The sequence below is a fragment of the Salmo salar genome, chromosome 16 (assembly GCF_965601325.2).
Source record: "Salmo salar chromosome 16, fSalSal1, whole genome shotgun sequence".
Lineage (NCBI taxonomy): Eukaryota > Metazoa > Chordata > Actinopteri > Salmoniformes > Salmonidae > Salmo > Salmo salar.
This window is the reverse complement of record NC_138306.1, coordinates 41,705,247-41,727,963: the sequence shown is the minus strand read 5'-3', so window position 1 is coordinate 41,727,963 and position 22,717 is coordinate 41,705,247. Positions and strand designations below refer to the sequence as shown.

At 42.9% G+C, this 22,717-nt stretch overlaps 2 protein-coding genes across 2 annotated transcripts; one reads left to right on the top strand and one right to left on the bottom strand.

Moving 5' to 3' along the window:
• The first annotated feature begins 6,129 nt into the window (after positions 1-6,129).
• LOC106573551 (excitatory amino acid transporter 1) lies at positions 6,130-17,232 on the top strand. The gene is made up of 11 exons (XM_014148689.3): positions 6,130-6,597; positions 10,843-11,106; positions 11,376-11,513; positions 11,763-11,970; positions 12,078-12,120; positions 12,269-12,397; positions 12,502-12,686; positions 12,861-13,094; positions 13,414-13,608; positions 14,539-14,673; positions 15,182-17,232. The coding sequence occupies exons 2-11, from the start codon at positions 10,887-10,889 to the stop codon at positions 15,378-15,380; spliced, it is 1,686 nt and encodes a 561-aa protein (XP_014004164.1). The 5' UTR covers positions 6,130-6,597; positions 10,843-10,886; the 3' UTR covers positions 15,381-17,232.
• Positions 17,233-18,753: 1,521 nt separating this feature from the next.
• On the bottom strand, positions 18,754-21,695 carry LOC106573554 (uncharacterized). The gene is made up of 5 exons (XM_014148695.3): positions 20,966-21,695; positions 20,065-20,194; positions 19,607-19,754; positions 19,279-19,360; positions 18,754-19,131 (listed from the first exon to the last, which is right to left on the bottom strand). Exons 1-4 carry the CDS (start codon positions 21,027-21,029, stop codon positions 19,322-19,324), a joined length of 381 nt encoding a protein of 126 aa, XP_014004170.1. The 5' UTR covers positions 21,030-21,695; the 3' UTR covers positions 18,754-19,131; positions 19,279-19,321.
• Between the last annotated feature and the right edge of the window lie 1,022 nt (positions 21,696-22,717).

Genomic DNA, 22,717 nt, shown 5'->3' with positions numbered 1-22,717 from the left:
ACCATTATTCCTCCTCCCTAACCAAACTTTACAGTTGGCACTATGCATTGGGGCAGGTAGCGTTCTCCTGGCATCCGCAAACCCAGATTCGTCTGTCAGACTACCAGATGGTGAAGCGTAATTCATTACTCCAGAGAACACATTTCCACTGCACCAGAGTCCAATGGCAGCGAGCTTTACACCACTCCAGCCAGCCGACGCTTGGCATTGCGCATGGTGATCTTAGGCTTGTGTGCGGTTGTTCGGCAATGGAAACCCATTTCATGAAGCTCCTGACGTCCTGTGCTGACGTTGCTTCCAGAGGCAGTTTGGAATTCAGTAGAGAGTGTTGCAACTGAGTACAGATGGTTTTTACTCGCTACGCGCTTCAGCACTTGGCGGTCCCGTTCTGTGAGCTTGTGTGGCCTACCACTTCGCGGCTGAGCCGTTGTTGCTCCTAGACGTTTCCACTTCACAATAACAGCAGTTGACTTAGGCAGCTCTAGCAGGGCAGAAAATGACTTGTTGGAAAGATGGCATCCTGTGACGGTGGCACATTGAAAGTCACTGAGCTCTTCAGTATGGGCCATTCTACTGCCAATTTTTGTTTATGGAGATTGCATGGCTGTGTGCTCAATTTTATACACTTGTCAGCAATCCACTAATTTAAAGGGGTGTCCACATACCTTTGTATATAGTGTATACTGTGTCTGTAAAATGTTTATACAGTAGTATGTATAAGCTGGAAGAGAGAGTCTAAGTATTGTTGTTGATTAGTTTACTCCAGTTAGGAGAGTTGTGGGGTTAGGGGAAAAAGATAAAGATAATATATATATATTAAAAAAATATATATATATATATATATATACAGTGAGGGAAAAAAGTATTTGATCCCCTGCTGATTTTGTACGTTTGCCCACTGACAAAGAAATGATCAGTCTATAATTTTAATCGTAGGTTTATTTTAACAGTGAGAGACAGAATAACAACAACAAAAAATCCAGAAAAACGCATGTCAAAAATGTTATAAATTGATTTGCATTTTAATGAGGGAAATAAGTACTTGACCCCTCTGCAAAACATGACTTTGTACTTAGTGGCAAAACCCTTGCTGGCAATCACATAGGTCAGATGTTTCTTGTAGTTGCCACCAGGTTTGCACACATCTCAGGAGGGATTTTGTCCCACTCCTCTTTGCAGATCTTCTCCAAGTCATTAAGGTTTCGAGGCTGACGTTTGGCAACTCGAACCTTAGGCTCCCTCCACAGATTTTCTATGGGATTAAGGTCTGGAGACTGGCTAGGCCACTCCAGAACCTTAATGTGTTTCTTCTTAAGCCACTCCTTTGTTGCCTTGGCCGTGTGTTTTGGGTCATTGTCATGCTGGAATACCCATCCATGACCCATTTTCAATGGCCTGGCTGAGGGAAGGAGGTTCTCACCCAAGATTTGACGGTACATGGCCCCGTCCATCGTCCCTTTGATGCAGTGAAGTTGTCCTGTCCCCTTAGCAGAAAAACACCCCCAAAGCATAATGTTTCCACTTCCATGTTTGATGGTGGGGATGGTGTTCTTGGGGTCATAGGCAGCATTCCTCCTCCACCAAAAACGGCGAGTTGAGTTGATGCCAAAGAGCTCCATTTTGGTCTCATCTGACCACAACACTTTCACCCAGTTGTCCTCTGAATCATTCAGATGTTCATTGGCCAACTTCAGATGGGCATATAAATGTGCTTTCTTGAGCAGGATTTCAGTCCTTCATGGCGTAGTGTGTTACCAATTGTTTTCTTGGTGACTATGGTCCCAGCTGCCTTGAGATCATTGACAAGATCCTCCCGTGTAGTTCTGGGCTGATTCCTCACCGTTCTCATGATCATTGCAACTCCACGAGGTGAGATCTTGCATGGAGCCCCAGGCCGAGGGAGATTGATAGTTCTTTTGTGTTTCTTCCATTTGCGAATAATCGCACCAACTGTTGTCACCTTCTCACCAAGCTGCTTGGCGATGGTCTTGTAGCCCATTCCAGCCTTGTGTAGGTCTACAATCTTGTCTCTGACATCCATGGAGAGCTCTTTGGTCTTGGCCATGGTGGAGAGTTTGGAATCTGATTGATTGCTTCTGTGGACAGGTGTCTTTTATACAGGTAACAAGCTGAGATTAGGAGCACTCCCTTTAAGAGTGTGCTCCTAATCTCAGCTCGTTACCTGTATAAAAGACACCTGGAAGCCAGAAATCTTTCTGATTGAGAGGGGGTCAAATACTTATTTCCCTCATTAAAATGCAAATCAATTTATAACATTTTTGACATGCCTTTTTCTGAATTTCTTTGTTGTTATTCTGTCTCTCACTGTCCAAATAAACCTACCATTAAAATGATAGACTGATCATTTCATTGTCAGTGGGCAAACGTACAAAATCAGCAGGGGATCAAATACTTTTTTCCCTCACTGTATATAAAAAATTATGTATTTACAAAAATATATATATATGGGGGATTGGAAATGATGCAGACAATTGCATTGATAGAAGCCACATCTATCTGCAATATTAAAGCTGATCTACCCCCTAAAAAATATATATCACCATTGTGAAAGTATTCATTCAGGTATTCTACTAATAATTCTACTATAATGCTAACTAATCAACTGGACTCTTGTCAATATCAATTTCCGTTGGCTTTGAGAAGGCAAAATATAGTATTGAAGACGTCAAAGGGAAATTTCACAATGTGAATTTAACCAATTAGTAGGCAATGCCTACTCATAATTGGTTGAAATCACATGAAGCACACCAGATGATTCGGTGGAAAAACATATCTTCCTCTATCTTTTTGACTACAAAACATAGAAACGTGCCCTTTTCACATATGTTGATGTTGGGGTAGTGCTGGAGATGATGAATATGAAGTAGAACATATTTGACATTTCCCTTTAATTTCTTTTTTGTTATCTGCATTCATTTTAATCGGATCAATCAACCATTTCACACTTGAGGAAAACACGTCGATTTAATTAAGAAATCAGATTTCATGCAAGACAATGAAGCTGTCATCCATTACACATACTATCCAGCAAATGACGTGTTACTTTCTACAGGGAAGTGCATAATTATCTGGCTAAATGTGGATCATACACGGGCCACACCTCCCATGCTGAGGCAGGGTAATTGTGTTTCCATAGTGATGCAATCTGCTTCCATCACTTTGGAGACACCAGTTTGGAATCATGTGATCATGGCACCATAGCTTCCAATCTCTGCTTCTTCTGAGGGAAAAGGATTTTCAAGCCATTCCTTATGATGATGGTTTACCACATAGTTAAGACAGTGAAATAATGCAGAGCACAATGTATTTATAGCTGTTGGTCAATTCCAGTCTTCACCATTTGAGTGGGAAAAAAACCTAGATTAAGAGCATTGCTCATACTCACTCAGTACTAGGGATTAGGAAATACATTACATTGTGATTAAACAGAAGCACACATTTGGAGGGTTTAAGTGGAAAATGTCCAAATATTGCCTTTAATAACTCTCTTGGCTTGAAATTTGTTTCTCATTAGGAACAATATTGCATACTATTGGAGATCAGATGGTATTCACGTTTTAACACCTGATTTATTTCTGAGGCCACCTGGGACAGTTTAAAAACAATGTCAAATGCTCATGGTAGAATGCTTGAAGATGTCCAAGACACTTCCTCTTTATTCTTAAATCACCCTTTATCACAGTGGTCTAAATGTTGTCATGAATATAAGAAGGCATTTTTCACATAAATATGAGCGGAGTATATCGGAGTTATCAGAAATAACAATGGCAATGCTCACATGATTGAAGGATATTCACCTGTTTTCTATTGTTTTCTACCTGGGGCGGCAGGTAGCCTAGTGGTTAGAGCGTTGGACTAGTAACCGCAAGATCGAAACCCCGAGCTGACAAGGTAAAAATCTGTCGTTCTGCCCCTGAACAAGGCAGTTAACCCACTGTTCCTAGGCCGTCATTGAAAATAAGAAATTGTTCTTAACTGACTTGCCTAGTTAAATGAAGGTAAAAAATAAAATAAACAGTACTGAGAGTTTTGCATGACCTCACCCACATTACAGCTCCAATACTAAGCATTATTTTACCACTTTTGAGAAAATCTGTGAAAATACTTATGTCAATGTGTCACGTCCTGACCAGCAGATGGAGCTAGTGTTTTAATTTTGGTCAGGACGTGGCATGTTTGTGTTTGTTAAATGTTGGGTTGATGATTGGGACTTCCAATTGAAGGCAGGTGTGTATAGTTGCCTTTGATTGGAAGTCCTATATAGGTGTGTGTGTTTGTCTTTGGGGTTGTGGGGAATTGTTCTGTGTTGAGCCTATGCTTTGCCAGACTGTTTGTTAGTTGTTCGTTTTTTCGTTTTTGTTATTTTGTATGTTCATTTTTTGAAGATAATTAAAAATCAAGATGAGCATTCACGTACCTGCTGCGTTTTGGTCCTCTTCTCTCCAGTACGACATTTTTAAGGATGAGTACAACTATTTTTATGACAGAATTCCCCACCAACAAAGGACCAAGCAGCGGAAGAAGGCTGGCGAGGTAAGGGAGACCGAGAGGCACCCCCAAGAATTTTTTAGGGGGGGGCACAAGGGCTGTTTGACGGGAAAAGAGCTGCCCGCCAGTCAACAGTCGTCGTCAGAGCTGCCCGCCAGTCAACAGTCGTCGTCAGAGCTGCCCGCCAGTCAACAGTCGTCGTCAGAGCTGCCCGCCAGTCAACAGTCGTCGTCAGAGCTGCCCGCCAGTCAACAGTCGTCGTCAGAGCTGCCCGCCAGTCAACAGTCGTCGTCAGAGCTGCCCGCCAGTCAACAGTCGTCGTCAGAGCTGCCCGCCAGTCAACAGTCGTCGTCAGAGCTGCCCGCCAGTCAACAGTCGTCGTCAGAGCTGCCCGCCAGTCAACAGTCGTCGTCAGAGCTGCCCGCCAGTCAACAGTCGTCGTCAGAGCTGCCCGCCAGTCAACAGTCGTCGTCAGAGCTGCCCGCCAGTCAACAGTCGTCGTCAGAGCTGCCCGCCAGTCAACAGTCGCCAGAGAGGTCAGACTGCGCTGAACTGCCGGCGTGGCCAGACTGCGCTGAACTGCCGGCGTGGCCAGACTGCCCTGAACTGCCGGCGTGGCCAGACTGCCCTGAACTGCCGGCGTGGCCAGACTGCCCTGAACTGCCGGCGTGGCCAGACTGTCCCGACTGGCCCGACTGGCCCGAGTTGCCAGACTGCCCCGACTGTCCCGAGTTGCCAGACTGCCCCGACAGCCTGGAACGGCCTGCACCTGAGCCACCTCCAGGATAGGTGGGTTGGGGAGGGAGGGTGTAGCACAGTGCCGTCGTTGACGGCAGCCACCCTCCCTTCCCTCCCTTATGGTTTAGGGGTTATTGTTTGTTGGGTTTTTGTTGGGGTATTGGGGATTTTCTTGTTTTTCTTTTTTAGGTGCATTCCGGGGTCTGCACCTTGAGGGGGGGCTACTGTCACGTCCTGACCAGCAGATGGAGCTAGTGTTTTAATTTTGGTCAGGACGTGGCATGTTTGTGTTTGTTAAATGTTGGGTTGATGATTGGGACTTCCAATTGAAGGCAGGTGTGTATAGTTGCCTTTGATTGGAAGTCCTATATAGGTGTGTGTGTTTGTCTTTGGGGTTGTGGGGAATTGTTCTGTGTTGAGCCTATGCTTTGCCAGACTGTTTGTTAGTTGTTCGTTTTTTTCGGTTTTGTTATTTTGTATGTTCATTTTTTGAAGATAATTAAAAATCAAGATGAGCATTCACGTACCTGCTGCGTTTTGGTCCTCTTCTCTCCAGTACGACATTTTTAAGGATGAGTACAACTTATTGTATGACACAATGGCATGATGATGAGGGGCCAATGCATTCTGAACATGGAGTTCTTTGTAGCCCCCTGTAAAGTTCTACAATATCCACATTGAAGTAATGATTGTATACACAGAGGGCCTAAAACAATGTGTGGGCAGGAGTGTGGGTAGTTATACATATACAATATGATTCCCTTTAGCTGCTAAGGCCAGACCCTGAGCAAGTGCGGAAAGGCCGGTTGTCATGGAAATAAGAGCAGCGTTTATGTACGTATCTTCACCTCTCTCTCAAAGTTCACAATATCCAAGGAGAAAACAAAACGATTAAAACATTTTGGAGAACAAATGTCTCAATACAAATCAAATTCTCAATCATGTCAACCTCACAATCATCTCTAATGACAGCAAATTGATTAAGCTTTTAACTGGTAGAGCATTTAGGATATTTTTAGGCAGCAAATGATCTCTCATCATTATTGCCATAGCCACTCTACCACCCACAAATATTGGGACTACGCGAGCTCCACGGATTCAATTGGGCAGCAGGTGGCTTTTCTTCACGCCAGAAGAATCCTTAAAACCTCTTCCCTCCCACGCAGACCTCTGCTCGATATCGAGGCGTTTTTCTATCGCGCAGGAGGGCTAGGGAAAAACTCAAGCTCATGTAATTTAGGGAAATTAACTGTAGATGTGAATGTGTGCTACTTTGGGCTACTTCAGTTATGTGAGTGGAAGGCAAGCAAAGGAATTAACCATGCCGTGTAAGGACCGTCTTGAGAGAAGGTATGAAAATACAACTTTTTTGGATTGTATTAATTTTAAATTAACGGTTAATTATAACATGCAACACATGTACTTCTCCGATTTAGGTGAATTCACTCTCACTTAACAGCTAGATACATTATTTAATGTCTATCAAAGATATCAACTTTGATAACTTGTACACAAGTTATAATATTGTAATTTTTAAGCATATTTTATGATTATACCACCAGTTGAAGACGTTCCACCCAGACCAGAAGAGCTCACCATGACTGTATGTAATCTGTGAAGAGAAAAAACATAAACAGGGTATCTTTTTCTTTGCAGATTTTTTTGAGCAGTTATTAAAAAGTGTACACATTTCTGCTAGGTTTATCACAGCCCCATGGTAGAATAGTGCCAGTGGTGGTGATGCAATGTCCACCAACAAAAAGAGCATTGGCTTTATATGAATGGTACAAATAGAGGACCAATTTCAAAAACTGAAGTTGCATTGTCATGTCTTGCTATTTCCAGCCCTGGAACTGCTGGGGAGACTAATGTTGGCTAGGACAGTGGGACATGGGTGGAATAGGTGGGGGTTAGACTGTACCTGCGGTTGTCCCAGGGCTTTGTAGTTGTGTGTGTGCTGGTGGGTGGGTGGGTGGGTGGGGGGGGTAGGGCTGAGCATGCATAAGAAGGTTAGGTCAGACGAGATGACAGACCTTTTCATGTCTGCCCGCTTATGAAATCAGCGAACCGTCACCTCCAGTCAATTTGCCCCTGACAGTATGGGTAGACTGCATCTGTTGTATCTCTAGGCTTTGGACTGTTTGAAAAGGAAGCCCTGAACTAAACCATGAGTGGTGAGTATGCTATTCTTAAAGAGTATCCCACTGGGCACAGATGTCAGTTCAACGTCTAGTTTTGATTTACATTTGGTTGAGTTGTCAGCTAACGTGAATTCAACATGAAACCATAAACAAAAATCACCATGTTATTGGATTTAGGTGAAAAGTTGGATAAAAAATACTAAATTCCCTTACATTGACAACTTTTTGCAAATCCAGGCAGTTTTCCACGTATAATTTGTTTGTGGAAATGATGTGGAAACAATCTTGCCCTGTGGGATATTAAAGGTAAGGCAGATTGAGTCAGTTTGAAAAAAAGTGGGAGTTTAAGGGACCAGTTGATATTTTCAGCATATTTTCTTGATATTCATTGTGTTGTTTGATTTTTGCTTCTTTGTTTACAAAACTTGTTGCATAGAAAAGCTGTGATTTGCTTCTGGCTTTTACGTGTTAGAATCATACTGTAGTGTTGGTACTCTGTGTTCCTGCGTATTTTAGCAGGATAGTTTGAAGAGGCTCAAGGCTTTCTTGTAAGTTAGGCATGAAATACCATCACCTTTTTAAGCCAACTTCTCCATACATACCATGGCAAGGCTAATGTAGGTTACCTGTGCCCTGGCTGGTGACATCCAGGGACTCGTCCAGTAAGAAATGCATGCACACAGGGCATGTTCATTATGGGGAAATATTCAGAACATTGCAGATATAAATATAATGTTGCCTATAGAGCTGCCAATGTCTATAAACCCCTACAAAAATGTCCATTAATTATAACCCACATAATAATTTACATTTCCTGTTTTTGCAGGATTATTTTTCCTGCTGTAGCTAACTGGCTCAAATTAAGATCCTACATCTGTAGTATGTACTGTAGTTGAATCGTCATTAGTTTCAAAATAATGCCTGTTTACTGCCTGTATGCACCCCTTTGGGAGTAAAATCAACATTAAATCAAATTAAATTGTATTTGTCACATGTGCCGAATATAACAATACAAGACCTTACCATGAAATGCTTACTTGAAAAAGCCCTTAACCCACAATGCAGTTCAAGAAATAGAGTTAATAAAATATTTACTAAATATACTAAAGTAAAAAAAATCGAAGCGATCAAATAGTAACACAAATGTACATAACAATACAGAGTCAATGTACAGGGGTACAGGTTAGTCAAGGTAATTTGTAAAGTGACAAATCATAGATAATAAACAGCGAGTAGCAGCAGTGTAAAAACAAGGGGGGGGGTGTAAGTAGTCCAGGTGGCCATATGATTAGTTGTTCAGCAGTCTTATGGCTTGCGGGTAGAAGCTGTTAAGGAGCCTTTTGTTCCTAGACTTGGCGCTCTGGTACCGCTTGCCATGCAGTAGCAGAGAGAACAGTCTATGACTTGGGTGACTGGAGTCTTTGACAATTCTTTGGGCCTTCCTCTGACACCGCTTAGTGTATAGGTCTTGGATGTCAGGAAGCTTGACCCCAGTGATGTACTGGGCCGTATGCACTACCCTCTGTAGCACCTTACGGTCAGATGCCGAGCAGTTGCCATACCAGGCGGTGATGCAACCAGTCAGGATGCTCTTGATGGTGCAGCTGAATAACTTTTTGAGGTTCTGGGGACCCATGCCATATCTTTTCAGTCTCCTGAGGGGGAAAAGGTATTGTCGTGCCCTCTTCATGACTGTCTTGGTATGTTTGGACCATGATAGTTTGTTGGTGATGTGGACACCAAGGAACTTGAAACTCTCGACCCGGTCCACTTCAGTCCTGTCAATGTTAATGGGGGCCTGTTAGGCACTCTTTGTCCTATAGTCCACGATCATCTCCTTTGTCTTGCTCACATTGAGAGAGAGGTTGTTGTCCTGGCACCACACTGCCACGTCTCTGACCTCTTCCCTATAGGCTGTTGTCGATGATCAGGCCTACCACTGTTGTGTCATCAGCAAACTTAATGATGATGTTGGAGTCGTGTTTGGGTGAACAGGGAGTACAGGAGGGGACTAAGCACGCACCCCTGAGGGGCTCCAATGTTAAAAATCAGTGTGGCAGATGTGTTGCTGCCTACCCTTACCACCTGGGGTGGCCCGTCAGGATCCAGTTGCAGAGGGAGGTGTTTAGTCCCAGGGTCCTTAGCTTAGTGATGAGCTGTGTGGGCACTATTTTGTTTAACACTGAGCTGTAGTCAATGAACAGCATTCTCACATCTCACATCACCTTTTGTCCAGGTGTGAAAGGGCAGTGTGGAGTGCGATTGAGATTGCATCTGTGAATCTGTTGGGGCGGTATGCGAACTGGAGTGGGTCTCGGGTTTCTGGCATGATGGTGTTGTGAGCTATGACCAGCCTTTCAAAGCACTTTATGGCTCGCGTCACTGGGCAGCTCGTGGCTGGGTTTCCCTTTGTAGTCCATAATATTTTTCAAGCCCTGCCACATCCAATGAGCGTCGGAGCAGGTTTAGTACTATTATATCTTAGTCCTGTATTGACGCTCCTTGAAACCGGAAGCTCTAGCCTTTAGCTCGGTGTGGATGTTGCCTGTATTCCATGGCTTCTGGATGGGAAATGTACGTATGGTCACTGTGGGTACAGCGTCGTCAATGCACTTATTGATGAACCCGGTGACTGAGATGGTACACTCCTCAATGCCATTGGATGAATCCCGGAACATATTCCAGTCTGTGCAAGCAAAACAGTCCTGTAGCATAGCATCCGCGTCATCTGACCACTTCCATATTGAGTGAGTCACTGTACTTCCTGCTTTAGTTTTTGCTTGTAAGCAGGAATCAGGAGGATATAATTATGGTCACATTTGCCAAATGGAGGACGAGAGAGAGCTTTGTATGCATCTGTGTGTGGAGTAAAGGTGGTCTAGAGTTTTTTTTTCTTTCCTCTGGTTGCACGTGACATGCTGGTAGAAATGATGTAAAACGGATTTAAGTTTGCCTGTTTTAAAGTCCCTGGCCACTAGGAACGCCACTTCTGGATGAGCATTTCTTGTTTTCTTGTTATAAGGACATATTAGGTGAATTTCCTGGGATTAGTTATATGGTTTAGAACAGGCCCTTACCATACTGGAAGGAGCAGTGAGGGAATCTGATACACTACTTGTCTTATAGGATTGCCATGGACCAGGTAGGATGATAGGATCATCATTCAGAAAATAACTCATATTTAAATGCAGAGCTGTGACACTGCACTGTATGTATTTGTCATGCATTTCATCAACGCTCATCCAGTACTGTTTGAGTATTAGCAACAATCATCAGATTCTTGAGTGCTCTTTTGCAATCCATTTTAATAATTTTCTGACTTCAGTGTTGCTGAATTGATATTAATATGTCCAACCAACTCCTCTATCAAGCAGTCATGTACACTTCATATACATTTTTCCTTCACTGCATTATAACAGAATGCCTATGGTCTCCTCCATCTCCTCTCCTCCAGTTTCACAGGAAACCTGCCTCCTGGACCAGGTGCTGGAGCTGATTATGAATGAGAAGCCCGCCAACACCGCCAGCCTTTTCCTGAACGAGGACGCCGACAAGCCCTCCCTCCCTGAACGAGGCCTCTGGCGGTGGTTACATAGGGCCATGCAGAAGAGAGCGGCCAGTGCCAAGGACACGATGAGCTCCATCACTAAGGAGAGCGTCAAGGGCTTCCTGAGACGCAACCTCTTTGTCCTCCTCACCATCGCAGCAGTGGCTCTAGGCAAGTGGACAAAATACTTTGTTACTGTCTTATTGGGGTTAGGGTTAAGGTGATGTTAAGAGCTAAGCTTATGGTTAGTTTGTTGATTGTTTGTTTATAGTTAATACAATATTAATTTTAAAAAACGATAGTAATTGCAGTGTTATTACACAGGCATATGAGCTGCAGCCCCCAAGTGTAGACTCCTGTGTCAAGAAGACTTGAAATACATACAGTATTTTTCATCAATGATCCAGTCTTTATATCATGTCTCCTGTGTGTGTATCCAGGTGTCTTGCTGGGTTTTGCCCTGCGGCCCCACAACCTGACCCTCAGGGAGATCAAGTACTTTGCCTTCCCTGGAGAGCTGCTGATGAGGATGCTGCAGATGCTGGTTCTGCCTCTCATTGTCTCCAGCCTGGTCACAGGTAGCTGGTCACAGGAGTTCTGCTTTCTTAGCATCATTATAATTATTTGCAATTACAGTATGTATTGCTTTTGTCAAACTCAAAATGATTTACATTTCATGGAGATCTCTCACCCCTTCTGCATGTTATTACTCTACATTTTCCATACTTCTTGCTATTTTGATTTCAAAGTTAGTTGGTACAGTAATAGTCTTGTGGTAGTAGCTAGAGTATTCATGAGAAAATGATGAACTTTGTCTTGTCTTGCAGGTATTTCCTCTCTGGACAGCAAAGCATCTGGGAAGATGGGAATGTGGGCTGTGGTTTATTACATGGTGACCACCCTCATCGCGGTCTTCATTGGCATCGTCATTGTGATTGTCATCAAACCAGGGAAAGGCCATAGGGACAGCCCAGTGGTCTCTGGCGGTACCATAGAGCCAGTACAAGCAGCTGACGCCTTCCTGGATCTCATCAGGTGAGTAACTATTGTAGGATCCCAGTGACAGTAAGTCAATAGAAGATATTAATAATGGGTTGTCCTTTATTCACTGTGATAATAGTTCTGCATTGTTTATCTTTCAGGAACATGTTCCCACCAAATTTGGTGGAAGCCTGTTTCAAGCAGGTAAGGGAATCCACTTGCCAATTGATCAATCAGCTATTCTTCAATACACTGTGTTAAAATGCTTACTCACCAAATACATTGTTAAGGACTGATACTCTTTACTTATACAATACATACATGTATTCAATGCATGCACTGTTTCCACCAGTACAAAACAGTCTACAAGAAGACCATCTACACCAAGAACGTGACCGTTACTCTCAACCTGACTGACTCCCTAAACGCTACAGAGGCTGCCTTGGCTGCTAACATGAGCAGAGTGCTGCAGACCATCCAGGTTGGTGACTTACCCCAATGTCAAGTCCTTTGGGGGAACAAGTGCTACAGTTACTTTGGATAAGTGTAAATGTGATGTGATGTGAAGGGGCTGTTCTGCTCCAGGAGACAGTGGTGGAGACGATCCCAGTGTCTGGTTCCTCTAATGGGGTGAACGCCCTGGGTCTGGTGGTGTTCTCCATGTGCTTCGGCCTGGTCATCGGCAGCATGAAGCAGCAGGGACAGGCTCTCAGGGACTTCTTCGACTGCCTCAACGAAGCCATCATGCGCCTAGTGGCCATCATCATCTGGTTAGTAGTCAGATTAGTGGTTGCAAAGTAACGTGTTAATGTACTCGTAAATGCCTTTACCATTACTTCTCACATACAGTATATATCGCAAAACCGTTGCTTTCGGGGGAATTGTGTGGGCTACAAATATCTCTCTCTCTCTCTTTTATCTCCTTTCCTTCCTCTCCCCATCAGGTACGCTCCTGTGGGCATCCTGTTCCTGATAGCAGGTAAGATCGTGGAGATGAAGAATCTGGCCGAGGTGGGAGGTCAGCTGGGGATGTACACGGTGTCTGTCATCGTGGGACTGCTCATCCACGGTCTCTTCGTCCTGCCCCTGCTCTACTTCCTGGTCACCAGGAAGAACCCCTACACCTTCATCGCTGGCCTGCTGCAGGCCCTCATCACTGCCCTGGGGACGTCCTCTAGGTGGGTGTAGGAACAGATTCAGGGTCAGATGTAGCTAATTCATTGCCCTGGGGATATCCTCTAGTTCAGTTGTTATCCGGTCCTCCAGTAACCCAAACAGCACACATTTTTGTTGTAGCCCCAGACAAACTCACTTGATTCAACTCATCGAGGGCTTGACGATTGGTTGACAAGTGGAATCAGGTGTGCTTGTCCGGGGCTACAACAAAAATGTGTGCTGTTGGAGGTACTCGAGGATTGGAGTTGGGAAACACAGCTAGTTGTTGTTTGGACCATTATGATCTCACAGCGTCCTCTATTCTCTGCCACCCTGCCATAGCTCTGCCACCCTGCCCATCACCTTCCGCTGTCTGGAGGAGAACAACCGTGTGGACAAGAGAGTGACACGCTTCATCCTGCCCGTGGGTGCCACCATCAACATGGATGGCACTGCCCTCTACGAGGCTGTGGCAGCCATCTTTATTGCTCAGGTTAATGACATGGAACTCAACTTTGGCCAAATCCTCACCATCAGGTGAGTATTAAGACACCATTCATCTGATAAGCCACAATGCTATCAATGAGCTAGACCTTCAACTATGAAGTTATTTTTAAGTATTAAGTGTTTTTCAACTATTAAGTTATTTTTAACAACACATCTTTTTTAAAATCTCAACTTGGAAAGAATATACAAAAGCATATTAGCTAATTGTGTAACTACATTAAGAGGAGACTCATAACTCATAACAATGAGTTTTCGTGGTTTTGATAAGATGGATTTTGTGGTCTCTGCCAAACTTCTCCATGCTGTTGACTTTCTTCTATTGACTTCACAAGCCAAGATGGATTACCTCTACCACGGAGTGTTGATTTAGCTCAGGGATGGGCAACTCCAGTCGTCGGGGGCCGGAGTGGTGTCACACTTTCCCCCCCATCCCTAGCAAACACAAATAAAAAAATCACATGCTTCGTAATAAACAGGTTGGAAATACGTGAACCGTGAAATACGTACTTATATGTCCTGTTCTAACAATGCAGTTAAAGATATACAAAAAAGTATTTTTATAGTCACAAAAGGAATAAATACACAGTGAATAACAATAACGAGTAAAAATAACATGCTATATACACAGAGTACCAGTACCGAATCGATGTGCAGGGGTACAAAGTAATTGAGGTAGTTATGTACATATACTGTAGTGGGGGTAAAGTGACTAGGCAACAGGATACATAATAGACAGTAGCAGCAGCATATGTGCAAGAATATGCTAATTTAAGAGATGGCTAGTCATTATTAGCAGATACATTATGGGACACAGGTCAAGTTATTATCGGCGTGCAGTGGTTAGTCTACAACCATGTCCTCCCGGATCAGTCTTAAGTATTTTTCATACATCACTCACCACCGATTCCCTAATGCAATGTGTGTTTCTCTTTCTTATTAAATGGTGCCATCCCTCCACAGTATCACAGCAACAGCTGCCAGCATTGGAGCAGCAGGCATCCCGCAGGCTGGTCTGGTTACCATGGTGATTGTATTGACATCGGTGGGACTGCCCACAGAGGACATAACGCTGATCATTGCTGTGGACTGGTTCCTGTAAGTCTGCTTAAATGTCACTGTAAGGCCGCCACCCCACTATAACAGAGAACAGATCCCCCTGAAAGGTTGGCCATGCATTATGCGCATCAGATTATTGATGAACTGTTAACAACTAGCCCTCTCTAATGTTGTGGTGTTGTATACGCTTTTCTGCATGCCTCATAGTTGGATTTACACACGATGGTTAGAATTATTTTTTTTAATAACTTGTGGATGGATTACTCCAAGGATTGCATTGTGTTTTTGTGTGGCTGCGCAGAGGTTGACACCCTGAGGGAGTGTGTGTGTGTGTGTGTGTGTGTGTGTGTGTGTGTGTGTGTGTGTGTGTGTGTGTGTGGTGTGTGTGTGTGTGTGTGTGTGTGTGTGTGTGTGTGTGTGTGTGTGTGTGTGTGTGTGTGTGTGTGTGTGTGTGTGTGTGTGTGTGTGTGTGTGTGTGTGTGTGTGTGTGTGTGTGTGTGTATGCACTATATAATGTCTGTGTTTTATAATGTATGTACCTGTGCAGGGACCGACTGAGGACCACTACCAACGTGCTGGGGGACTCTCTGGGGGCGGGCATCGTGGAGCACCTGTCGCATCAGGAGTTGCAGAGCCAGGATGTTGAGGTGGGCAACTCGGTGATCGAAGAGAACGAGAAGCCCTACCAGCTCATCTGCCAGGAGAACGACTCAGTGAAGCACCACAACAGTGAGACCCCCATGTAGGGGTCAGGACAGGGGAATTTATAGGCCCAGTCTGAAAACAATCACTAGCCTCTACTGTACTTCTTCTTTTAGTCAACGCCACTCCAACATTGCTCAATCTAATATTTATATATTTCTTAATTCCATTATTTTACTTTTAGATTAGTGTGTATTGTTGTTAGATACTACTGCACTGTTGGAGCTAGGAACACAAGCACTTCGCCACACCCACAATAACATCTGCTAAATATGTGTATGTGACCAATATTTGATTTGATTTTCAGTGTTTGTAGATATGGAAGAACTGGGTACAGTAGATGTAAACAATATGGGGAAAGATATTGGATGCCTAGGTTGAGCCATCACCAAATTGCTAACACCTATCTGGTTAACCTCAGATCTGCAAACACTCTAGGGATAGTGGTTTGGAATTGTTTTGACACTCTTAACCATATCACCAACTCTTTTGGTTATTTCAGTCCAAATCTGAGTCCATGGATGCATTGTCTACTCTAGAGGACACTGATGAAAGAACCGGACAGGGGAAATCACATTTTCCATAGATATCTAGCTATCATATTGATTTCATTTATCACATTTTTTCATATCAGTAGAGAACACTTTAGACTGTTGTTATGTACTCAGTATCGGATTCATTTACATGATCAAGAAAATAATTGCCATTCAATGACCTTTTTAAATATGTGAATAAATGGAAAATCCATTCCTATACTCACCATCACGTAGCTGGTTTTGTTGCATGGCTTGAATTTGTATTATATTTTGACACTTTTAGCATCATTGACGTAATCAATTTGAGTTTATAGCAGCCTCAGTTGTACTTCTGTAGTTGGTGGTTGTTGTTTTCATTGTGAATCTACCTCTAATATAATTCAAGTGAACATTATGCTTTCTCTTAAGCCATTTGATTTTCTGCCCCAAACATTACCTAGAGCAAATGTTGTAGGCCTATCATATTATCAATGCTACCAACTTTGATAACCAGTTTTTCAACAGTTTTGAAAACAGACATTGACGTATTGTCATCAGTTTTGATATAATGTACTTTGCTTGATCTCTGTCAATAGCATCAATGTGAATGTACAGTATATATTTGTACGGATATCTGTAATAATATTTTACACTTGGGTGATTTCTATGTTACTTATTGAGGTAAATTGGGGTTGTTAGACTTTTATTTTTTGAAAACAATATTGGTAACAAAGATTTATTTTCAGTGTTAACTCTAGTGTTTCTTAACTGAACATATGTTGGTACTAGTGCCCTGTTATTTTAACACAAGTCACTCAAGGCTGAAGTATGTGAAATGTTGATATACATTTGGTCCATTTGAAGAATATGAGCAGGGAGATCTAAGTAGATTTCTTGACTAAAATAACTAAAATGCTCACTAGATATTCCATTTCCTTGATGCTGTAATCTTACATGGTCATTTCAGTTCATTTCAATTCAACATCCAGTTCTTTATGGATGCACACACTACCCCCCGTTGTGGTAGTGGTTCATTTATGATTATGGCTTTTCTCTTTTATTTGACTGTGGGAAAAAAAGTGGAAAAATGTTATGCCTAAAGCACTTACATGTATATACATAATTTAAAGGCAATTAAGTTCGATGTTAAAGAGGCATTCCAGAAGATTTGAAAACAACCTAATTATTATAAACCCTCTGCAGTTCTAACATTTTTACCTGTCATCATTTAGTGCACGAGACACGCGCTCATTCATGTCATGTAGCCTAATTTGTGCCTCTTGTTTTACATATTAAATAGTTGATTTATGTTTTCGTGAGATGGTTTAAATTTTGATGGCTTTAGAATTTTGATGGAAGAATATGAAAGTTGCAACAAATAAATGTCTCAGGAATTGACAACAATTGTGTGAATCTGTAGGCTGTGACAAGTGTGGTCGAGAGAGACAGAAGCCTTGTTTGTACCTGGTGCTTTTGTGCTCACATTTGTAGACAGGTGTATACACTCAAAACACACATTCTGATAAGATTGTTTTCAGATCTTCCTGACCACCAACGGAGGTAGTCAGGCACGCACTCCGTGCCTGACTACCTCCGCACTCAGCACGTCTCTGGATATCTCACAGGTGTAGACAGATCTGGACAGTAAAACCATTTAAAGCGTCATTATCCTTCCTTCTAAAATCATTGACAGCTGGCACCATTGACTTATGACATCAATATGTGTCTTAAAATAAATAAATATTATTTTGGAAGAATATCTGTCAAATAATTTGCACACAGGGAGGGACCAGGAAATCTGGTCACAATGCAGACACAGTGGAGGGATAAGAGACAGATTTTACTACCATGTGTAGACGCATATCTGAAAATGTGGCATAATCAGAATGTGGACAAGATCAGGACCAAGGATGCATGTTAGCGCCAGGTATAAACGAGTCTATTCAGACAGCAAGAGATTCCCCAGGAGATTCCTGTTCTTTTGGTTGATCTGAGGAGATTGTGTAATAGCATGGCTGTATTCTTTAACGCACAGAAAAGGGCTACCCCTGGTGGAGAATCTCCTGTTTTTGGCCCTGATTCACCATGGATTCTTCCTCCGACCAGTCTAAACTGCAGTACTGAACACCTGTGGTGCATTCCAGCTGGCTTCACATTTACAGTACTGCCTCTCATTGAGTAAAGCCTCCACATTTTTGCCAGTTAATAGGTCTAAACCTCTAGGTAGTGATATAGTGTCAAACTGTCTTTGTTGAAATTAACAAACTGTCAAATGGAGTGCCAGAGCAGCTTTGGGCATCTCAAACAGTGTTGAGTCAGAAGCTCAATGCTATGGGAAGCATTAATCACCTTTTATCTGGGAGTGAAGATGCTTGGCACCTCAACATCAAACCGAGTGCATCCACCCAGACACAGTAAACAGAAGCAGCGTGTGGTTTCAGCCAGAGGGGAACCAACGCTGCCTCTCTGGCGACTCAGTTTTGTTCCAAACTATTAATACAGCAGTTATTCTGCTTGTTTTATACCAGTACCTTTGAGAACTGTACCTATAAGAGAAATAATAGGGTAACCTACTTGAACCAATGTATACAAAACAATATCAATATTTAGGTGTTCCTAATGTTTGGTATACTCAGTGTATATAAGCACATGGATACTCAGTAACCCACTGCGGCCTGTGTAGTCCAGCAGTTAAAGCCTCTGACCCCGGCACACATGTATGTCAGCATAGGTTAGAATCCGGCCCACTGCCTTTTGACTCCCCCCTCCCCCAGTCTTTATCTCTTCAATAAAGCAAAACAATTACAAAAATATACCTTCAAAAAGTAAACAACCCACTAACCTATAATATAGATTTTTGAAGAATGAGCCTATGCGGCAAGAAGACACAATGAAGAAAATCTAACTCTTTCAGGTTAATTTATTTATAAAAGATCCACTGAAGATGTGTTTCAACATACAGTGCATTTTTCTAAATAACATTGTGTTTCAGGCGAGAACAAGCCGTCTATGAAGTTGAACAGCCATACATAGATGGTGAAGACCGGTTTCTCGGAATAAAGAGTAATCAGAAATACTTGGCAAATACTTTGGCATAGTTAGCGACAGTGTGTAAAAGACATTTAGCTATATATCAAAACCTCTCATGTACTCTGCAATGTATGGCGATGACAGCTCAGCCACTACACACTCCCAGCCAGATAGATAGTGACATGAGACGACTGGAGAGTCAGCAAGCTTGGCTGAGTTAGGATGAGAAGCCGCTGGAAGTTTACTTGGCCTGCAATGACAAGAGAGATAGTTCAGTTCAATACATCTTTATTGTCCCAAAAGGCCAATTTAAGTGCAGCATAAATGTCAGACACTAAGTTTATGCGGAGAAAATACAGTACAATATTGCTGGAGTAAAATAATAAACAGCTGTCACCTATGACAATAATTCTCCTTCTGTGGTAACAGCAACCTCACACTCATTCCACATGGAGGGCATCCCACCCATCCTTCTTATCCTGAGAGAGAAAAGTGTGGAAAATCATTGTCTATGGTGACATAATCAGAGAGAACAACTACAGCACACTTTTCAAGAATGCTAACATTACCACTCTCTCTAATAAAGCCATTTGGATGTACAGGCTGGATTTCATCTCTCCCACCATAGGAAAGTTTATGTAGTATTTTAAAGTAGTTTACGTAACTGCAATGTGCGTTAGATTAAATTTAGCCCTATGTGTATAAACAAGGTGCATATTTCCCACCTCCGACATGACTGGCAGGTTGCCATGAGGGTGGAGCCACATGGTCCTATGTGCTTTGGTCCTCTGCCTCTGGAGCAGCTTCCTCAGTAACCTCTTGACCCTTCTATCTCTGGGGTCAGCACACTTCACCGCCTTCTTGGTGTACAGTCTGCAGCCACAACAGATAAAGAACATTCACCAAGCCAACTTTTCAAATGAAACATACAGAACACACTATAGATATGGAGCATGGTTTCAAGAGAGCCTTCTCTGAACCAAAGCTTCAACAAAGTTGGCTAGCGAGGCATCTTTTCTTTTTATGTCTTGTTATTCCCACATATTTCCTTCCTCACATCCCTGGCAATTATAGTAGAGTCTGAGCCATAACAACATGACCTGGATAGATGACAATGCCTCACATCTCTGAGAGAAATATTTTCTATGTCTGCAGGTTGCTTGGAGATAGTTGGAATACTTGCATGATGGCTTGTATGCTGCAGTCTGGCCCCTCCGTCTGCACTTCAAACCTCAGCACGTCTTTGGTGCGCACGTTCCCCTGGGAGTACTGCATACAGCACTGAACGTCTCTCTGCATCTGTACCCCATCACCTGAGAAAGAGGGAGAGAGAGAGGAAGTGAGGGGGAGAGAGACATACCCTTATGTCAGACTCGTCAAAGCACACTTACGGTATATGATGGCTGATTGCTATTGACTCATAAGGAGGGTTGTTATGATAGATATGAGCTCAAATAGCAAATATTTTTGTAGGAATGCAAGGCATTTCATTGCACTGTTCTATACAGTATAGTTGGACAATGCAAGGTTAATATGTAATGGTTGCTCTTGCTGACAGGATATGTAATATTGTGTGCAGACAGAGTCAAGAGTATTGCACACCCCCTATACACACAAGAATGCCAGAGGAATTAGCTAGATCATCCCATGATCCCCAACAATGTACTGTTATGCCAGTGGCATTGTGACTACATGACAAGTCTTTTCATCCAATCAGAGTGAGTAAACACAGTAACATTAGCCGAGATAACAGTTACCATATGCATGTCATATAAAAGCTGCTCTGAACCTTGTCATATATTATCATTGACATCATCTAGCACTTTTTCCCATGAAAGTCTATGAGGTATTCAGTTAGCTTGTTATTAGCATTTAAGGTTTTGATGTGAAACCATTGTCTTCCTGCATTCTAGCCCTCTGTTTACATCCATGGCTCTCCCTGCTGCTGCTCCAGTATTGGCTCTATTCCCCTCTCCTCCCTCTCTCCTCTAGCTTCATCTCCTTCGCCATCACTTCCCTGCTAAACTGGCTCCCAGCAGGGTGCATACTGCTGACGGTCTAGTGTAGGTGTTATTGTGTCTTACCTTCCACTGCGTCCAGGAGAACGACAGTCAGAGAAATAACAGTCACAGTCTGCAGCAGAAACATGGTGAGACTGACAGGGAAGTTATCCGCTGTATTACCTTCCCCTCTATTGCCGTGTCTCTTATATTTCTCCCTCCCTCCTTTTCACTCTCACACTCCCTCTCACACTCTCCCCCTCCCTCTCTCTCCCCCTCCCTCATCCTCCAGTGCCCCACTCACTGTGTTCATTTCTGTCTTTCCCACTTTTCAAAAGATGCTTTCCAAAATATAGCTCTTAAAATAATTCAGATTTATGGCATTCTCTAATGCAGTCATGAAAAGTGAGCTACCTTGTTGTAGGTGTGTCCCACTGCTATGTTATGACCCACTGCTCGAGCACAATACATCAGTGGAGGCTGCTGAGGGGAGGACGGCTCATAATAATGTCTGGAACGGAGCTAATGGAATGGTATCAAACACCTGGAAACCATGTGTTTGATGTATTTGATACCATTCCACCTAATCCACTCCAGTCATTACCACAAGCCTTTTCTCCCCAATTAAGGTGCCACCTGTGCTATACAGGGAACACCACAAAGCCTGTGATACACTACTTATAAGACAAATGTTACAGTGTACTGCACAGGAGGTTGGTGGCTCCTTAATTGGGGAGGAGGGCTCGTGGTAGTGGCTGGAACAGAATCGTAACAAATTCATCAAACACATGGTTTCCATGTGTTATCTGCCATTCCATTTGTGCCGTTCCAGCCATTATTATGAGCCGTCCTCCCCTCAGCAGCCTCTCCTGGTCTACTGTAATACATTCATGTGGTTTTTATCCATGCAAATGACTAAGGCATCAGTAATACCGACATGGTTCAAAATACAAGAAAGTTACACGCAGCCAGTTTCCAAAACCAACCACCACCGTACGCTTGAAGGCTTTAGCTTATCTGTGGTTCAAGCATCAACAATTCACATTATTAAAGAGTGAGTTGAACCAACAGCAGCAGGATGTGATTACCAGGAGAAAACACAAGTATTAGGTGTGTCTGCTCCTGTTATGGTTTTCATTTAAACTAAATATGTTAAAAACAGATGTCAATAGTCAGATGATGACATAAAGCGGCCACCAGCTCTCTACCATTAGACAGATCACAAGATTATGATAAATATTGAAAACAGGAGCTGATCTGCCAGACTAATGTACATTATAGCTTCCATATTCCATAGTCTCAACTGTGACAGACTTTGTATAGAAGCTTGATTCTAACATCCTCAATACAACACCTAACAACCTTGTCAAGAGGTTTGGACCTCTCTTGGTGTAATGGCAAAGGTCTTGGACTGACAAACGCAAGTCCCAGAAGGCTACCCCATGAATTTACAACATTTGGTGTCAGAAATGGGATGCATCGTGCTGCCCACGAGAGTATCCAAAGTGTAATAGAAAAAGTTGGCAAGTGCATTACTTAATTGCCTTTAGGACCAGTGTGGGACAAGCCCCCAAATTCACGACTATAACTAAATAATAAAATGTCAAATATAAAATGGCTTATGTTAGAGGAAATGGATACAAAGTTAACGCTGGTTGGCGTTTGAGGCTTGAATGACCCGGAGACCCAGAGTGGTGGCTTTGGGAAGAGACCGTTTGCTTTGGCAGGTTGGGTGTCATTAGAACCCAGCTGATGCTCCCTACGACGTCAGAAACCTCCCTTCTAACCAAGCAATGAAACTATTGCAGAATTACAGCACGTTCTCTAATGCCTTTG

Coding starts and splice junctions, on each gene's coding strand:
- LOC106573551 (XM_014148689.3), top strand. CDS start 10,887: ATGAATGAGAAGCCCGCCAACACCGCCAGCCTTTTCCTGAACGAGGAC. Junction 11,971..12,077: donor GCCTTCCTGGATCTCATCAG/GTGAGTAACTAT, acceptor TTTATCTTTCAG/GAACATGTTCCCACCAAATT. Junction 13,609..14,538: donor GGCCAAATCCTCACCATCAG/GTGAGTATTAAG, acceptor ATCCCTCCACAG/TATCACAGCAACAGCTGCCA.
- LOC106573554 (XM_014148695.3), bottom strand. CDS start 21,029: ATGTTTCTGCTGCAGACTGTGACTGTTATTTCTCTGACTGTCGTTCTC. Junction 20,195..20,965: donor TCTCCTGGACGCAGTGGAAG/GTAAGACACAAT, acceptor CCTCTTTCTCAG/GTGATGGGGTACAGATGCAG. Junction 19,755..20,064: donor TGCAGCATACAAGCCATCAT/GCAAGTATTCCA, acceptor TTGTGGCTGCAG/ACTGTACACCAAGAAGGCGG.